The 18,230-nt window shown below is 45.6% G+C and overlaps 1 protein-coding gene across 3 annotated transcripts in view; it reads right to left on the bottom strand.

Moving 5' to 3' along the window:
• The window catches only part of LOC134323381 (granule associated Rac and RHOG effector protein 1-like), a 71,218-nt gene that overhangs the window by 17,388 nt on the left and 35,600 nt on the right, over positions 1–18,230 (bottom strand). For all 3 annotated transcript variants that reach the window (XM_063004898.1, XM_063004900.1, XM_063004899.1), the window contains exons 2-6: positions 16,478–17,675; positions 4,888–5,091; positions 4,147–4,287; positions 1,487–1,582; positions 1,215–1,376 (exon numbers count right to left, since the gene is read on the bottom strand). In XM_063004898.1, the coding sequence (XP_062860968.1) occupies positions 1,215–1,376; positions 1,487–1,582; positions 4,147–4,287; positions 4,888–5,091; positions 16,478–17,011 (1,137 nt within the window). In that variant the 5' untranslated portion in view covers positions 17,012–17,675. The remainder of the gene's footprint in view (positions 1–1,214; positions 1,377–1,486; positions 1,583–4,146; positions 4,288–4,887; positions 5,092–16,477; positions 17,676–18,230) is intronic.

Genomic DNA, 18,230 nt, shown 5'->3' with positions numbered 1-18,230 from the left:
ATCAGTTTTTAAAAGACATGTTAAGCATTTAAGTGTTTGTTAAAGTTGCTGGGTGCTTGACTTAAAAGGCCTGGGGAGGTGGGAGGCCGACTGTGGCATGTGCAAAAGTTTAGGCATCCTCCTTAAGGGTCAAGACAGCTTAAAAGTTTTCCCTTACAGAAACATTTTGGGGGGCGTGGACGAGGGGTCCTTGCATGAAATAGCACATTAAAGACCCCCGTTGCATTAATGTTCCGTTCAGTGGACTGTGTGATCGGCGCAGCAGTAAATATGCTAGCCCACTACTGCAGAGATCCGGGGTCAAATCTCGGAGAGTCTATCAATCTGGCGTCTGCAAAGACGCGATTGACTAGTATCCAGGGAGGGGAGGGGGTGGCTGAAACAGCCTAGCTATTGGTAGGTGCGCTTGTCAGTGTGCTCACAGCGCTGGTTCCAATCCCAGATTAAAAAAAAGGAAAGTTAAGGCATGAAGGGTATGCGGACCAGATCCCCTGCGGCGACGCCTAAATACAAAAATCGCAGACCCAAAGGGATGCACATATGGATCAAAACCTAATCAAATAGCATTGTCACTATCGGCCAGTCGTGTGTCTGTGCAAACACAGACTTCAAGTCTGAGAGGGGTGGCCGGGGCTCTGTAATGGACTGGCACCCTGTTCAAGGTATTCCAGTGTTTCACGATGGAACCGGATGCACTGTGACCCTCTAAATACATCTGTGACCTCTATCGTTTCCGCTATAACAGCCAGCGCTCCTCTGAGAAGTACGTCTATGGGAATTTATGTTAATGGGTGGAATGAACTGGAACATCAGTTCAAGTTACCAACATTTGTGCCAGACCCAGAGACACTTTAGGAAGATCTGGGTTTAATAATGGAGCTGTGACGAGACAGCAGTGCTGAGCAATCACTCAGGTTCTGGGTTTCGTTTCATTCCGATTTGCATATCAAAGCTGTCGGTGGTAATAAAAGCTCAGGTGAGATTCGGGTTAACTTCAGGGCACGGGGCGAAGCGGACAGGGCGGCGTTCAGAGTGATCAAGTGGGAGTGCTAGAACGGAGAACAGAGCTACCGCACACAGAAACCCAAACTTAAACAGGGCAGAGGTGAAAACAATCAAACCAGAGGAGGAACAATGAAGGAACACAAGCTGAGAACTGTCTGTGTGTGTGTGTGTGTGTGTGTGTGTGTGTGTGTGTGTGTGTGTGTGTGTACCGTTTTCACTTTCAGGTTGTCCGTGGCCGACTCGTTGAAGGAGACCCCTTTGAGGAAGTGTGAGCCGATCTGCAGGGGGATCGTGGGTAACTCGCACTGAAGCGGCTGAGACGTGGTCTGCATCCGACCTGCCTGCTGGGCCTCGGCCTCGCTACAGCAACCCTACGCGCCGGGGTTCGAACACACACTCGTGAACACACGAAGGTGGGTCAGCTATCGGGATCGATCTCACACACACACACACACACACACACACACACACGGAATCGTACCTGCAGTGCGGCTTCTACAGCTTTGGGTTTCAGGTGAAAGCCTCCTTTGATGGCGTACTCACAGTGGCCCAGAGAGTCCAGCGCAGTCCTGTACGCCTGCACGGACACACAAGCGCTACGTCACTATCAGCCCGCCGGGTGTCTACACAGACATGTCTGTTGATTCACGATGAAACAGCTTCTCACAAAACTGTCTATGGGAACTTTCGCCAATTCAGTCTACGACTGGGTACTAATGTTGGTCAAGAAAGCCTCAGTTGGTGTTCCAGTTCATTCCAGAGCTGTTGAGTGGGGCTGAGGTCAGAGCTCTGTGCAGGACACTGGAGTGTCCTTAAACTGAGCTTTTCTTCATATATTTATAGACCTTATAGTCATGCTGGAACAGACAAGGGCCTTCCCTAAACTATTGACGCAAAGTTAAAAACGTATAACTGATTTATTACACCTGTTACACACATTAATTCAATAATTAGAAAGGGGCGTCCCAATACTTTCGTCCACATTGTTGCATATAAGGAAAGTTCAATACAGATTTTCCATTTTACGGTATTTCATCCTGGTCAGGATCGTGGTGGGTCCGGGAAAGCTCTGAACCCCTATCTCCCTCCCCCGTACAACTCGGGCACAGCAAATCACGTCTGTGTAGATGCGCAGCTGGCTAATGGGACTGCTGAGATTCAAACCCCAACCTCAGCAGTGGTGGGTTAGCGCAACAGGCCACTACGTCACCCGAGCAGCAAAAACTCCTTCATAAAGTACGGTAGGACCTCGATTTAACGGACCTAAAGCGGGGAGAACTGGTCTGTTAAATGAGATTGTATAAAAAATATACAAAAACGTAGCACTAAGGTCGGATCACACGGGCATCAATGATCCTCGGCTGCCCATGACCCTGTAGCCGGTTTATCACTGTTTCTTCCTTGGAGCACTTTAGAGAGATACTGACCACTGCAGACCGGGACACACCCCACAAGTGCTGCAGTTTTGGAGATGCTCTGACCCAGTCGTCTAGCCATCACAATTTGGCCCTCAGATCCTCACGCTCGCCCATTCCCCCCCCCCACTAACAGGTGACGTGATGAAGAGATCATCAGTGTTATTCACTTCACCTGTCAGTGCTCATAATGTTATGCCTGGTCAGTGTATGTAAATATGTCATGTAAAACCTGTAAATAAATATTAAAATTGGTGGTGTGTGGTGGTGGAGTTTTTTTGTTGTTGCCATGATCGTATAGTGGGACTCGGAGTTTCTATTATTCCGAGTCTGAAGCACTGCTGGTGGATACTGGATACACAGTCAAGAAAAATGCGAGAACAAAGCGAGCCTCCTGACAAAATAAAGCCGATCGATCGTGTAAACCAGGGGTGTCAAACTCACGGGAGGTTTAACGACTGTACGATTGTTGTGATGGCTCGAGTCGTCACAGAGACGCGCTCATAATTTAACGGGACTCCTGCGCCTTTAAGAGACAACCGGTGACATCGTAGTCATGGCAACTAACTTTAACCTTCGCTAAGAAGCCATGTGAACGTGAAAGAGAACGTGAAGTAGCGTAGTCAGTAATGTAAACAATAATAAATAAATACAAATAATTATCTTGCAGTATAATACCAAAGCATTGTCTGTAAGTCGTGGCGTTTATATTCTCAGTTGTTAGTAAATGTTTAGTGAGTATATCACAGCGTTTTAATTACAAATTTACCGTAATTAAATACTGTTGTTACCGTTACTATAGCAATTAGTATCTTTACACTAAATGCTAACTCGTTAGCGCTATTTTACGTTTGGTTAAATCTCATATTGTACCAGATGTAACACTTGACTACAGCTGTGTGCTTTTACTGTATTAAGTTCTTTATTGTTTTTATTGTTTGTATTTTTACTTCATTCTGGTGCACACAGTGTATCACACAGCTGGGGAGCAAATAAACCGACTGTATTCTGAAGGGAGCTGTCTGTCTGTCTGTCTGTCTGTCTGTCTAGCTGAGAAAGGGGGATAAACTATTAGTGAGGGCAGAACAATTGTCTTAAAATACACTGTAAAAACCTAAATAAACGGCATCTTTCAAAATGCAGGCTGATTTTGTGACCTGCAAAGTGACCCATCCCACCAGTAGATGATGTTACACATATTTACACATGATTCTAAAATGATAATTAAGAAAATTCAGCAGAATGAAGAAATGTAATGAAAGTGAAAACAAGTTTGTGCTTCAGGAAGAGAAACCGGTGCGTCTCTTGTGTTATGAGGCCGTGTCTGTGGTAAAGTAGGACGATATAAATGCAGAATTCGGCCTCCAAGAAAAACAACAGACTGCAATCACAGCAGGATACGTTACAATCGGCCCTTTGAGGGCCACCATAATGCTGATGTGGCCCTCGGTGAAAATGAGTTTGACACCCCTGGTGTAAACAGAGAGACGGGCGCCAGCTAGGGGACAATCACTGAACTACCGGTTAAACAATTCGAATTTCCGAATGTTGTCTGTTGAATCCAAACTCCGTTAAACGGAGGTCCGTTAAATCAAGGTTCCACTGTACGTATATTAAGACTTAAAGGGAACCGACCCTACACCCCCCACCCACACACATTCTGATCTACTATTCAAAGCTTGTACTTTATAAGAACTGAAGATGATGCGGGTGGTTTGGATCTCACCTGCAGAGCGCTGTTGATCTTCAGGTTGAGCTCTTTGAGCTGCTGGTCGGGGAGAGACGGGCTGTGGGAGCAAAAGAGCTGCTGCACCTGAAATCCAGCCAGACAGCCGTCGCGCCCTCGCTCCCGTAAACGTGCGGTCGCCTGGAGAAAACACGTACGCGCGCACGCACACACACACACACACACACATTACATCCACGAATGCACTGTTGGAATCTAACAGTAAATAGTAAGAATTTCACTTCATTACTAGCAGAAAACTAATCGACACATTAGTTGACCAAATTCAATTGCCAGACCTGTTGAATTTAATCATGACTTAAATAGAACCTGTCTGCTAACGTATATCAGACTAGAGCGTATCACAAAGCAGCACATGATGCCACAGATGGGATTTCAAACAAAGCCATTGAAATCTACCAGTTTATACGTGATTCAAAGGCATTGCGACGGCTCTGGGACTCCAACAAACCACCGTGAGAGCCTTTATCCACAAACAGAGACGACGTGGAACAGTGGCGGACCCTCCCGGGAGTCGCAGACCTAATAAAATTTCACCTAGAACGCATCAGACAGACACAACTGGCCTCATAAGAGAGGAAAGGTCGCACTTTTAACTGCATTGGCACAAATTCCGACAGACACACTGCTAACATAGACATTTATATTAATGCACTTTATTTAGGAATGGGATTTCCAACAAGATTATAGTCAGGTGTCCACATATTTTTGGCCACGCACCTCCGCAGCTCCTTTCCACGAGCGCGCCGCCTCCTCCAGCTCACTCAGAGGTCCGGGCTGCGAGCGGGCCCCTGTACAGCGCTCCTGCATCTGCGCCAGCGCTTCTGCCAGGCACGACTGCGCCACTGGCTGCACCTTCTGCAGCGCCTGGGACAGGAACTGGAAATGGACCTGCATCACGGTCAAGAAACAGCGACCCAGCACCTGAAACCGAGATGGAGTAAAACTTTCATTTTGGTGCTTTCCTGTGGTTTTACACATTTTATAAACAAGCTTTTATTTCCGAACATCAAACATCTGCATAAAATTGTACAGAAAGGCTTGGATTTATTTAAAAGTCATGTTGGTGTTTAGCCCCACCCCAACGTTTGACTGATAAGGAGCCAACCCTCCCTTTAGTGTACTTATTTATTTTTTATTGATCTTTTTGAACTGTTGAAGTTAATACAGTCAAAATGTTCTTAAGTCAAAATGTTCGTTAGCTAAACCCCTTACCTAACCTTTCTAATGTCTTAAATGCTCTTTTTTGTTATAAATACAAGTATATTTTCCCTTAAATCCTTAATTATAGAATAGACATTCCTGTAATAAACAATAATAAACAACAATACACAGTAGTACTGTACATAAACACACATAACTATACAATAACAATAACTCTCATATTTCTCTATTACTTCCTTCTTTATTTCAATAGTGTTGTATTTTGTAGGTGTAATTGCACAAAAGAATAACTTCCTTCTTCTCTCTCACTCACTGTCCTGATACACAGTGACACCTACTGGCAGGAGTAATTATACAACACAACAACGCTTCCGCTGCACCTTCTTTGGGGACATTTTAATATAGAATTTTACAAAACATAAAGAAAACACCGAAAAAAACACCGTCCGCTGTCCGAATGTTCGCTCACTGTATATATATATACATATATATATTTTTTTTGTGCATTTGGTTAACTTCATCTATAAATACTGTTTATATTTTTGTAATTTTTACTTTTGTAATTTTTTTGTAACTTTGCACTTTACTTTACTGCTGTACTTTGTGCAATACTTTGTGCAATATTTCTAATAACTGCAATATTTGGTTTAACTTCCTCTATAAATACTATAAATACTGTTTATATTTTTGTAATTTTTACATATTCTTACTATTTAGTATATGTGTACATACATGTAAACTTTTTGTAATTTTCTATTTTTTGTATTCTTGAAAGCTGCTGTAACACTACAAATTTCCCCCTGTGGGATAATAAAAGGCTATCTTATCTTATCTTATATATATAGAGAGAGAGAGAGAGCGAGACGGTTGGACGTGTTCGTGACGTCACATGTTTTGCAAATTTTGGTTCGTAATCCGAAATTTGTTCGTAAGTTAAGTTGAAAAAGATCGTTCGTAACCCAAAATGTTCGTATGGTAAACGGTTCGTAACTCAAGGGTCTACTGTACCAAAAAAGATGACCTTTAAGACTAGTGGAAGAAAGATCAATAACCTTCGATATGTGGATGACGCAACAAAATCAGGAAAATTAAAAAAAGATGGGACTTGATGAATGATGAAGTAGTGGACAAATTAACAGCAAAATATGCAATATGAGAAGAACCAATTCATTGGAAAAACTTGAAGGTGACAGAGGAAGAGGACGGGCAGCAACAAAAGAGATGGAAACGAATAGATGAACAATGAACGAGCCCTTAAGGATCCTGACGACCCAAACAGTAAACAAGATATTCTGAAGAAACACCATCAATATGGTCTACATGCCATCCACTGCACAAAACCACTTCTTTTCCCCTGCACAAGGCTGGTTTATGTAGATATCTGTATTGCACATGGAGAGTCACACACTGATCCCCATTATTCCCCGTCTTGTTGTGCAGGCAGCACTATCAGCCAGCAGAGGTCGCAATTGCAGCAGTTATGAAGAATCCCTCTCGGCATCACTTGATGTGTTAATTTCAAACATCTGCATTAAATCTAACAGAACGGATTGGTTTTATTACAGAGCTTGTTATTATCTGAAAGTCCTGTTTATGTTTAGCCCCGCCCCAGCGTTTGACTGACAAGTGCCTCAGCCAATTACTGCTAAGAAGCCAACCCTCCCTTCTGTGTATTTATTTATTTATTTATTATCCACCTGATCCTCAAGACTAGTGTAAAACCATCAATTCCCTTCGTTATGTGAATGACACAACATATCATATAGGAATCCGTATCGCGTACAGAGGGTCACACATTGATCCCCATTATCCCCTGTCTTACTGTGCATCCATCAACCAGCAGAGGTCGTAAGTGCAGCGCTTATGAAGAATTCCTCCGTCCTCCCTCCCTTGGACGAGCCAATCGTTGTCCGTACAGGCGAGCTGATCAGATGAGATTTGAACTCACAAGGCTGGCAGGCTTTAGCCCTGCTATATAGCCCAGAATATACTGCTAACATCAGCGTAACACAGAAGCGATTTCAGGATGTATAAACAGAACCAGAAAGATGAGCGGCGCTTTAGAGAAGGTGTTTACGTGGTGTGTTATATTAAATCAGGCCGACCGTTCCCATCGCGTCTCCGCTAACGTGATCTAATGTGTCGTCAGTGTCAGGATAATTCATGTAATACGAGCATCAAACATCACAAGGGAAAATCCAGGAGAAAAACCAGAAGGATCTTTTGGTCTTTATATTCTGTTCCATTTTATATTTTCATTTTTATTTATGGCTACAAGGTTGAAATAAATACAAATTAGGGCTGTCAAACGATAATTTTTTTTTATCGCGATTAATCTCGGAATTTCATATAGTTAATCGCGATTAATCGCATTAAAAAAAATCTGTGTGAATGTTATAGTAAACAAGGATTTTTAAGTGGAATGTTACAATTAAAATGGTGAACATATTTATGCTAAATGTACTGATGTTAAAAACTGCTGGGACAAGAGAAAACTGTAAGGGAGTTTTATTCACTCACATACTAGGCAGTAATACTATCCAGCAGAGACCCTCGACTTGGACTCCATCAGCAAACATTGTAGATCAGCGGTGCTTCAGGTGGGATGAGGCGTAGTTATTGTAACAGACTTTTCTGTGGTTGTATCGTGACAATGGTTTGATGGACGTTTCTACACGAAGTGAGTGTGTTTTGACCCTTTGGGGCTTCCATAGTTCATGGAATAGCGTGCTTGGCTAACGACTCTAGCTGTCCGCTATTCGGTACCGTAACAGAAAAAGTAATAAAGTGTTCTGCTCCCGACAACTTGTGAACATAGCGTGTATTTATTTCTTTATTAAGAAAGTGCATCACTACGACGCTCGGTTACATTCGAGAAACGCCGTCTTAACGAGAGAATGCCGTGCACGGTCAAGTCTCAACATGAACTACGGGTGACTCGCAGGGCCAAATAGAATTTGCGTTAACGGCACTATTTTTTTTAATCGCGTTAAATTGAGATCGCGTTAATGCGTTATTATCGCGTTAACTTCGACAGCCCTAATACAAATACACGTTTTATTTAGTGTGTACAGCCGGGAGATGGACGTCCGTCCTAACGGAGACGCGCAAACATGAACGATTTACACGGAAATACATCGGAAAGAATGATCGTCATCCTAATGCAGTTTAATTTAGGCCAGTAATCAAAAGGTGGCTGGTTTAATCCCCACCACTGCCAGGTTGCCACTGTTGGGCCCTTGAGCAAGGCCCTTAACCCTCAATTGCTCAGACAATATACTGGAAGAGTACGGTACGTCGCTTTGGATAAGAAGTGTCTGCAAAATGCTGTAAATAAAGTGAGGTGTTTATCTGCTCGTGTCTCTGTGAATCTCAGTACAAAAATAATGTGTCTGTTTATGTTTATATAAATGTCTGTGTTTAAATAATATACCTTTTCTATATTATTGTACTAAATCTAAAATATGTAGACACTTGCACCAAGTAGGGCTGGGCGATTTTGCACAAAAAAAAAAATCTCGATTATTTTAAAATTATAACCGATTGTCGATTACGATTTTTCTTTTTTTTTGTATAATGCAATTGAAATAAGACTTAAATTTCTTTTTTTGCATTGTAATTTAAAAGACTGCAGAAGTGCAAAGATAGTAACAGCACCACCTATAATTATCCTTGTAAGGGACTCAAACTTTATAACAATAACGATATCACAATAATTAAAACAAAATAGAAATCTAAATTATCTATATGCTTTATAAGAATAGCTCACAAACAACTCTCGTTTTAAATATTGTGCAGCAATATTTGTAAGAACCACCTTACAAAAAGTTCTTTACAGGTTTCTTAAAAGGAACACAAGCCTGTACTGTGCTGTTTCCACCACTAAGTGAGTCTGTATCAGTATCTACATTGGGGGGCATCAAGTAATCACTCAGCTCAGCTTTTGTCCTCTTGTGATTGGGGGGTGGATGGAGGGGGCCAGTTCTGCTTCTAACAATATGGACTACAAATCCCAAGCTCTCACGGACTGTCACGTGACTGTCACATGTCCTGGTCAGCCAATCCTGATCGGGCTCACTGTCTCCGGAGTTTTGATTCAGTTCGGCGGTGTTTGATTCAGTGAATCTTAATTAAACTCTTCTGTTTGTGTCTCATTTTGCCGATCGTGTTTGCGCTCCTTATTACTGAATCTAACCGTTACCGTGTATAATCCTTGTTGTCTTCCGTTTACTGTTTTAGTTTATCCACTGGTTTTGGACTTTACCTGATTTTGTACACTGTTTTTGCCCTTTTGATATTAAACTTTCTCTGATTTATATTCCGCGGGCGTCTGGTCAGTTTCTGCCTCGTGACATGTTGGTATTTTAATTAAAATATAAAGTATGTAAACAATCGCGATTGTCACATTCTAACATCGGGTGAAAACGTTCATGCGAATTAACCGAATTAATCGTGAAAATCGCCCAGCCCTAGCACCAAGAGTAATTCCTTGCACATCTGGTACTTGGTATAAATAAAGAATCTGATTCTGAGGTTCTTAACTTGGGAATGAATTAAAATGACATTTATAACCAGCAGCATTAATCCATCAACAACGTCTTTACCAGATACTGGTTATTTATGAACATCCCTCGTACAGGAGGCATGTATAAAATCCTAACCATTCTAAACTAACCTAGATTTTGGATAACAATGACTATAGGTAATAAGAGGGTTCAATGGCAGGAGCTTCAGTCACAAACACGGCTTCATGAGTTCCGAGTTTTCATGCGAGCACAGCGATTAGACCAGGCCCGATTGCTCGACCTCAGAAGTGAGGGCTTTCAGAGGCCCTGCTGTTTTGATGACTGTTTTGGGTGTGTCCGAAAACCTCATGATCTCTCTACTCACGAGAAGAGGGCGTGTCTAAATTCTTAGATCCCTTAAAATGCTCCTACTGAGGCGCCTTAATCCTGAGTGATGATCTGACTGAATGACGAGGGAGCGTCCGGCAACTCCTCAGCGCTGAAGGCGATCCCAGCATCCAGTGCGGCACAAAAAAATGACAAACACGGCGGACGAATATAATGTGGAGCAACCAACGGAGTTCTTTTCAAATGTAAATAAATTCTCACTGATGTTTAATCTGTATAAAGGTGCACGAGTGTCGTTTATTTGTATCAGGGACAGTTTAACCGTTTTCGGTACACGGATGGAGACGTTAGCTGGCGTGCTAGTGGGAGTGTAATCTTTCAAGAACTCGACGCACTTAGTGAGGGGGAAAAAATCTGGATTCTGAAAACTAGTCGATGTTCCGGTGGCTTGTGGTGGTCGAGCACCTTACTAAGGCGCAACATGAGAAGGGAAAATCGTCTTAGACAATCTAAACGTAAACAGAGCATCATTCTCCGGGTCCTCACTCGGACGCGAGGCCGCCTGCCTTAATAGGAAATCTGCGATATCTTCCAGCCATCAAACCGTGAGAGCCGAGGCCGTAAACGAGCGCGACCGAGACGCTCATTAAACACGACGAGCAGCTCAGCACTTCGACCTGCAGTCCTTCAGCTCGCGGTCGTCTCAGATATCAGCATCTATAACCGACTCGAGGTCCAGCGAACGTCCGCCACGCCGCCGTAAACGCGTCAATGCCGACCCATTCCCAAAAATAAACAGAGAAAGGAGGGTAAAAAAAAACACGCCCTGGCATTTTAAATTTCCGTAACCGGGATGAAAAAAGAAGGCACCAACGTGACACCGAGCGGGTTCACAGGTGCGTGCTGAAAATACCTGCGGGCTGCCTTGTAAAAAGCTAAACTATGTGCCCCCCCCTCGCTGGAGCGGACTGGAAAAACAAGGCAGGGCCGGTTTCAGTCTCGAACGGAACACAAGGGCACCGACCCCGAGAGAGGCGCCTGGGTGAAGTCATAAATAACCAGTGGTGGATTAAGTACCTGAAAGCCATACTCGAGTAAAAGCACAAATACACTATACTGCCAAAAGTATTCGCTCGTCTGCCTTCACACGCATATGAACTTGAGTGACTCCCGTTCTTAATCCACAGGGTTTAATATGATGTCGCTACCCTGTGCAGCTATAACAGCTTCAACTCTTCTGGGAAGGCTTTCCACAAGGTTTAGGAGTGTGTTTATGGGAATTTTTGACCATTCTTCCAGAAGCGCATTTGTGAGGTCAGACACTGATGTTGGACGAGAAGGCCTGGCTCACAGTCTCCGCTCTAATTCATCCCAAAGGTGTTCTATCGGGTTGAGGTCAGGAAGTTCTTCCACACCAAACTGGCTCATCCACGTCTTTATGGAGCTTGTGCTTTGTGCACTGGTGCACAGTCATGTTGGAACAGGAAACTGTTCCCACAGAGTTGGGAGCATGAAATTGTCCAGAATCTCTTGGTACGCTGAAGCATTAAGAGTTCCTTTCACTGGAACTAAGGGGCCGAGCCCGACTCCTGAAAAACACCCCCACACCATAATCCCCCCTCCACCAAACTTTACACTCGGCACAATACAGTCAGACAGGTACCGTTCTCCTGGCAACCACCAAACCCAGACTCGTCCATCGTATCGCCAGACGGAGAAGCGTGATTCGTCTCTCCAGAGAACATGTCTCCACTGCTCCAGAGTCCAGTGGCGGCATACTTTACACCACTGCATCCGACGCTTTGCATTGCGCTTGGTGATGTAAGGCTTGGATGCAGCTGCTCGGCCATGGAAACCCATTCCATGAAGCTCTACACGCTGTTCTTGAGCTCATCTGAAGCCCACATGAAGTTTGGAGGTCTGTATTGATCGACTCTGCAGAAAGTTGGTGACCTCTGTGCACCCCGCTGACCCGCCCTGTCATTTTATGTGGTAACACTTCATGGCTGAGTTGCTGTCGTTCCAATCGCTTCCACTTTGTTATAACAGCACTGACAGTCGACTGTGGAATATTTAGTAGTGAGGAAATTTCACGACTGGACTTGTTGCGCAGGTGGCATCACGGTACCACGCTGGAATTCACTGAGCTCCTGAGAGCGACCCGTTCTTTCACTAATGTGTGTAGAAGCAGTCTGCATGCCGAGGTGCTCGGTTTTATACACCTGTGGCCTGTGCAGACACCCGACCGGCCGATGATAGCAGTCAAATCCTGGACTGTATTTCCTTAACAACTGTTTATTATTTTTGCACGTTGCTTCATTAAAACCCGAGCGTGGCGGCATCTTCTGCTAACTGCAGAATCCCGGGCAGCTTTGTTTCAGTCAGACTACAGGAGTATCAGGTTCCCCTGGAGATCTGGCTCCGGGGAAACCCGCCATCTGATCCTGCCAGGATGAGTGTAAACCTACACCTCCGCTACACGGACGAACGCTCCCTGAGGAGAACAGGCTTCCCCGGAACAAGAGAAACAGAGAGCCGACTGGACCGTGTGTACCATTACGGGGGGGGGTTCGGTTCACTCCTGGTTCCTGCGGTTAGCACCCGAGTACGAGACGCCGCTGGCTAACAAACCGTGACGTTCCCACGCACGCCTGGAAGTCGCAGAGGAAACGAAGAGCGGCACTCGGGTTAAAATAAAAAGGGGGTTTGTTTACCTAGACTGGGTTTCTGGGCTGTTTTGGAACAGGGGGACGATAATAAACACAAGTTTTATGTGTAACATGATGCATTTTCTCCCAGTTTAGTGTAGTCAGTTGTGTCTTCCGCTGCTGGTGGATCCCAGGATTGCAGTCGAGGTGGGTATACTGCTGCTCACGCCTCCTGCGACCTGCCTTTTTCACCCATGCATCTGCCAATCAGGGTCCTTACGCAGCGTTTGAAGTCCCCAACCACATAGTCCGGTCATCCCGCCCTAGCAGAAACGTGTCTGCTGCAGGCACTGCCAATCATGGGGCAGTGATAGCTCAGTGATTAAGGTACCGGACTAGTAATCAAAAGGTTGCCGGTTCAAGCCCCACCACCGCCAAGTTGCCACTGTTGGGCCCCTGAGCAAGGCCCTTAACCCTCAATTGCTCAAAATTGTGTTCAGTCATACCTGTAAGTCACTTTGGACGAAAGAGTCTGCTAAATGTCGAAAATGTAAATGTAATTATGCCCTCTAGATCAGGGGTTCTCAACTGGTCTCAGCCCGGGACCCACATTTTCTCATGGTCATTAAGTCGCGACCCACTTTTATAGAATACAAACCAAACAAATTTATTTTTGAAAAATAGCCTTCAAAAACACATTTAAACATACATATGCATGCAAAGTGAATTTAAGAGCAAGTTTTTAAAGAAACTGAGGAGGACCATGCCAACTGCATGTATAAAAGTTACTACAATAAATTTAAATATCAAAACTGCATAAAATAAATAAGGCTACAAAACAAGATGCTTTCACCTAACCTGTCTTTTGTGGAAGTCAGTGAGACAGTTGGGCATGTACTTTACTTCTGATCAGAGTTTCAAAGTCTGGGGTGACGGTAGACAGAGTTACTCTCAGATCATGCTCAGTGTTCAACCTGTTTGGAGCAAGATGCTGTCAGACACTTCTGTGATACCTTCAGCTCATGAAGTCGTCTTTGAAAAAACTCCACCGGCTTGTCTTTACATGCGGGATGTTTCGTTGGTAAATGTCGCATTAGTTTGGATGGTTTCATGCTCTCATGTGCCAGCACTTCATTACAAATAACACACTGGGGTTTCTGTCCGTGTTTGTCCTCAATGAACGAAAATCCACATTTCAAATACTCCGGGTTGTATTTGCGTTTCGCCATCTTGCCTCCGAACATCATCACAAATTTAAAGAGAAGGGTAACCGGTATGGTGGTTACCATGGCAACGAGAATGCTGTGCGCGTCGGATGCGTGCCTCTCTGTCTCTTTTTTTCCCAGATAAAAGACGAGTACAAAATCAGATGAGCATTAATTATTTTAAATTTTTTTTAATGTATTTATTTTTTACAAGCTGTCCGTGACCCGCCCAGAACGTGTCCCACCAGTTGAGAATCGCTGCTCTAGATGGCACCCAGCCGACCGGTGTCGATGCAGAGTCAACGCAACGAGGAGTTCAGAATCTCGGCGCTGGTGTGCTAGCGGAATATCCCGCTGCGCCACCGGGGCGCCTGCAATGATCCCGTTTTAAATCATATTATTTTAAGTCATTACTTTGAACATTATATATTTTATAGGAATCAGTCCCATAGTCTTACCTCGTGTGATGAGCAATTTGCTGTGAAATTCAAACTGTAATGTTTGTGTTTAGCGATTTAACGTTTTTAATTCGTGTAGCGTTCAAGTGCCTCATGTTTACTTGTTAATCTGCACTATGAGCCGTCCTAGCAATCCTACGGCAATTCAGTTAGCAATCGCCTCGTTTTTTTTCTATTTTATCGATGCGTTTTCTCCCGTGTTATCCCAATTTATTGAAGTCAGTTTGACTTCCGCTGCTGGCGGATCCCCGATTGCAGTCGAGGGTATATTGGTGCTCACGCCTCCTCCGACCCGTGCTCAGCCCTTAGCGGAACCCTTTTTCACCCATGCACTATGCACAGGCTCCTCTCTATCTGCCGATCAGGGTCCTTACACAGCGCCTGAACCCCCCACCCACATAGTCCGGTCACCCCGTCCTAGCAGAGATGTGTCTGCTGCAGGCACTGCCAATTATGCCCGCTAGATGGCGCCCAGCCGACCGAGGAGTTCACAATCTCGGCACCGGTGCGCTAGCTGAATATCCCGCTGCACCACCTGAGCGCCTGCAATGATCACATTTTAAATCATATTATTTTAAGTCACTACTAATCAGTCCCATAGTCTTACTTGGGGTGTGGCTGAGTAACCGGACAGATATAATCACATGTAGCTCTTGTCTAGGCATTAGGTTGAGGGGGGCTCTTACTTATTCCCAGGTTTTGAATAAATCTATATCTTCATTCAATAAAACGATCATATAAAAGCCGGCGCAGTGAAGCCTGAGCGTCCCCGGTCAGGTCTCCTCGGCTCTGAAGCAGCTCTAGTGCTCACCACAGGACGGCCCATTTGACAGATTGTGGTGTGTGGTCTTCCTGTTCTGGTCATGACCACATCCAGCATGGCACGGATATCACCGGCTCATAAAAGGCCGTTTTAAACATACAGAAAAGCGAAATATCGGGAGGACGCAAACCTCAGGAATGAGCGACTGATCTCCAGGAGAGGAAACCGTGAGCAATGAGAGACGGGATCGCTTTCTAGCTCGGTGTGAGATGGGACTAAAACCTACAGGATGATCTTAGGACCAGAGCTCTGACGTGGAAGCACCACCACTGTGGAGTGTTCAGACCTCAGCGCAGCCACCGAGTCTGAGGGAGGGAAGGTCGGACGGGGTCTCCTCCCAGTGCCCCCCCCCCCCAATATGTCATTTCTGGAACTGTGCGAGTGGAGGGGGAGTGACGTGGAGCCTAGCGTGTCTCTCTGTACGCACCACAGCTCCGTGCGGGAACCCAACACCGGCGGGTGATAAGAAGCGGCGCAGATTGGACACGTGTGGTGAGAACTGGGGTCATGCGAGCAGCAGCGGATTCACAATCGGGATTCGGAGATGACTAAATTCCAAGAAAAGGACCCCAAGTACACGCAGTTAAAGAAACACTCCGCCCTAAATAACGTGTTTATACGTATTTGTAAATAAATTTGAAAATAATGCTGAAGACTTTCTGTGTTTTCTGAATGTTTGTCAAAATAATAATAATAATAATAATAAAATAATAGAAATTTAAAGCAAAGCATGGCATTATGGGAAATGTAAAGTGTGGACTACAATTACATTTCCGGCATTTAGCAGAAGCTTTTATCCAAAGTGACTTACAGCACTGTGACGGTATACAGTCTAAGCAATTGAAGGTTAAGGGCCTTGCTCAAGGGCCCAACAGTGGCAACCTGTCAGTGATGGGTCCTGAACTAGTGACCTTTCGATTACTAGTCCAGTAGGCTAGGCTACTAGGCTACAACTGCCTTACATGAAGGGGCGAGACCATGGTTTTTTGCCACTTGAGACCCCGATGGCGCCCAAAGAGGGGATATTTGCCCCACACACGCTCCCTCTGATCGGTGTGCGGTCCATCGACCCCTTCTTATTCGCCCATACTTCGGCGGATTCGGTTAGGTTAAACACACATGAAATATTTCATAATTCAACACGATAGAACTGTCGTACCTCGACGTCCTGCAGGCTGAAATCATTCTGGTCCTTGAAGTTGGCGGCGCCGGCACTGAGCTCCATCAGCATCTTGGCGATCTCCGGCTTGATGGCGGCGGTGAGGCGGCCAGCCGCCTCCATCACGTGCTCCTGCACGTCTTTCAGCTGCGTGGCAGCCTTGGAGTAGCGCGAGTTGCGGAACACGCTGCCGAAGAGGTCGGTCAGGAAGGCGCTGGCGCGGCAGAAGACGTTCAGCGCGTCCAGGTATTTGGAGATGCCCTGCTGGATGTCGGCGATGGCGGTGGTGGCGTTTCCGCCGCCCGGGACGTCGTGGCAACCGGAAGGGACGCCGCCCACGCTCGATAGGGGGGAAGGGGCGGAGCAGGAGGTCCCGATGGGCGCGCTGAGGGTGCGGCTGAGCTCGGGCAGCGGGTATTGCTGGTGCTGCTGCTGCTGCTGCTGCTGGACTTTCTGCTTGGACCCGCCAAGCAAGAAGCGCCGCTTCTCCATTCTCCAGTCCATTTTGCTTTCCTGCGCACTGCAACAATACATAAGTGGCCGAAGCAGCCGGGAAGCGTCTGGTCTGCACCGCGGGCCCCGGCAGGAACGCTCTCGGTTCACCTGTACCCGTACGATCGGCGAACACGGAAACCTGCAGAGGTTACAGAGCTGGAACTTCTCTAATCAAGTAAACCGGTAGCTTGAAGGCTCCAAGAGGAAGAGACGCATGTCAGAGAGAGTCTGAATGAGACACAGCCCGGCTGTAAAGCTTTTTAAACTGGCGTAGAGATCAAATCCTCCTCGCACCACCGAGCGACCGTGATCCTTGGAGGAAAAACCCAAAACTGCATAACGGATCCCTCAAACGAAAGTCAAGGAACCCTCGCTGTAGCTCGTCGGGTTCGCGCTCATGAAGACCTCTAATAAAAAATAGAAAAGTCTTAAAAAAGTAGGGACACCGCTCAACAGCACGGAGTGAAAAACCGAACGTCCAGAAGTCCAGCTATGGGCCGACGGGCCGACAGATCCAGTCTGTCAGAGCGATAAGGATAACGCGCTTCTGCTGGGAAGCTCATCCAGATCCAGATCCCGACTCCGGTTCCCCCCGAGCGGCCGGAGGAGCTTAATCTTCACAGAGGAAACGCGTGTGTTCGCAGATTCTGGATCTTCTGAATCCAGTGTGGTCCGAATCCCCACAAAGCCTCACAGTCACTTCCTGCGAGAGAGAGAAAGAGAGAGAGAGACACACACACAGAGAGAGACGTCAGTGATATCAGAGGAAGTACCATCCTTCACGTCGGCTCTGTTAGTTTCCTCATACGACAAAAAAATGCAAGAAAAAAATCATGTGTGTGTCTATACTGCGAGTTGGTGCAACATATACGCACATCAGTGCACTCTTAGTGCAGGTCCCAAGCCCACATACATTATATTGCCAAAAGTATTCACTCCCCCATCCAAATCATCGAACTCAAGTGTATAAAAGCAAGCATCTCGGCATGCAGACTGCTTCTACACACATTAGTGAAAGAACGGGTCGCTCTCAGGAGCTCAGTGAATTCCAGCGTGGTACCGTGATGCCACCTGTGCAACAAGTCCAGTCGTGAAATTTCCTCGCTACTAAATATTCCACAGTCGACTGTCAGTGCTGTTATAACAAAGTGGAAGCGATTGGGAACGACAACCAATGAAGTGTTAGCCACGTAAAATGACAGAGCGGGTCAGCGGGGTGCGCAGAGGTCACCAACTTTCTGCAGAGTCGATCGCTACA

Source organism: Trichomycterus rosablanca, chromosome 11, assembly GCF_030014385.1.
Source record: "Trichomycterus rosablanca isolate fTriRos1 chromosome 11, fTriRos1.hap1, whole genome shotgun sequence".
Lineage (NCBI taxonomy): Eukaryota > Metazoa > Chordata > Actinopteri > Siluriformes > Trichomycteridae > Trichomycterus > Trichomycterus rosablanca.
The sequence above is the reverse complement of the archived record's forward strand: the minus strand, read 5'-3'. Positions and strand labels throughout refer to the sequence as shown.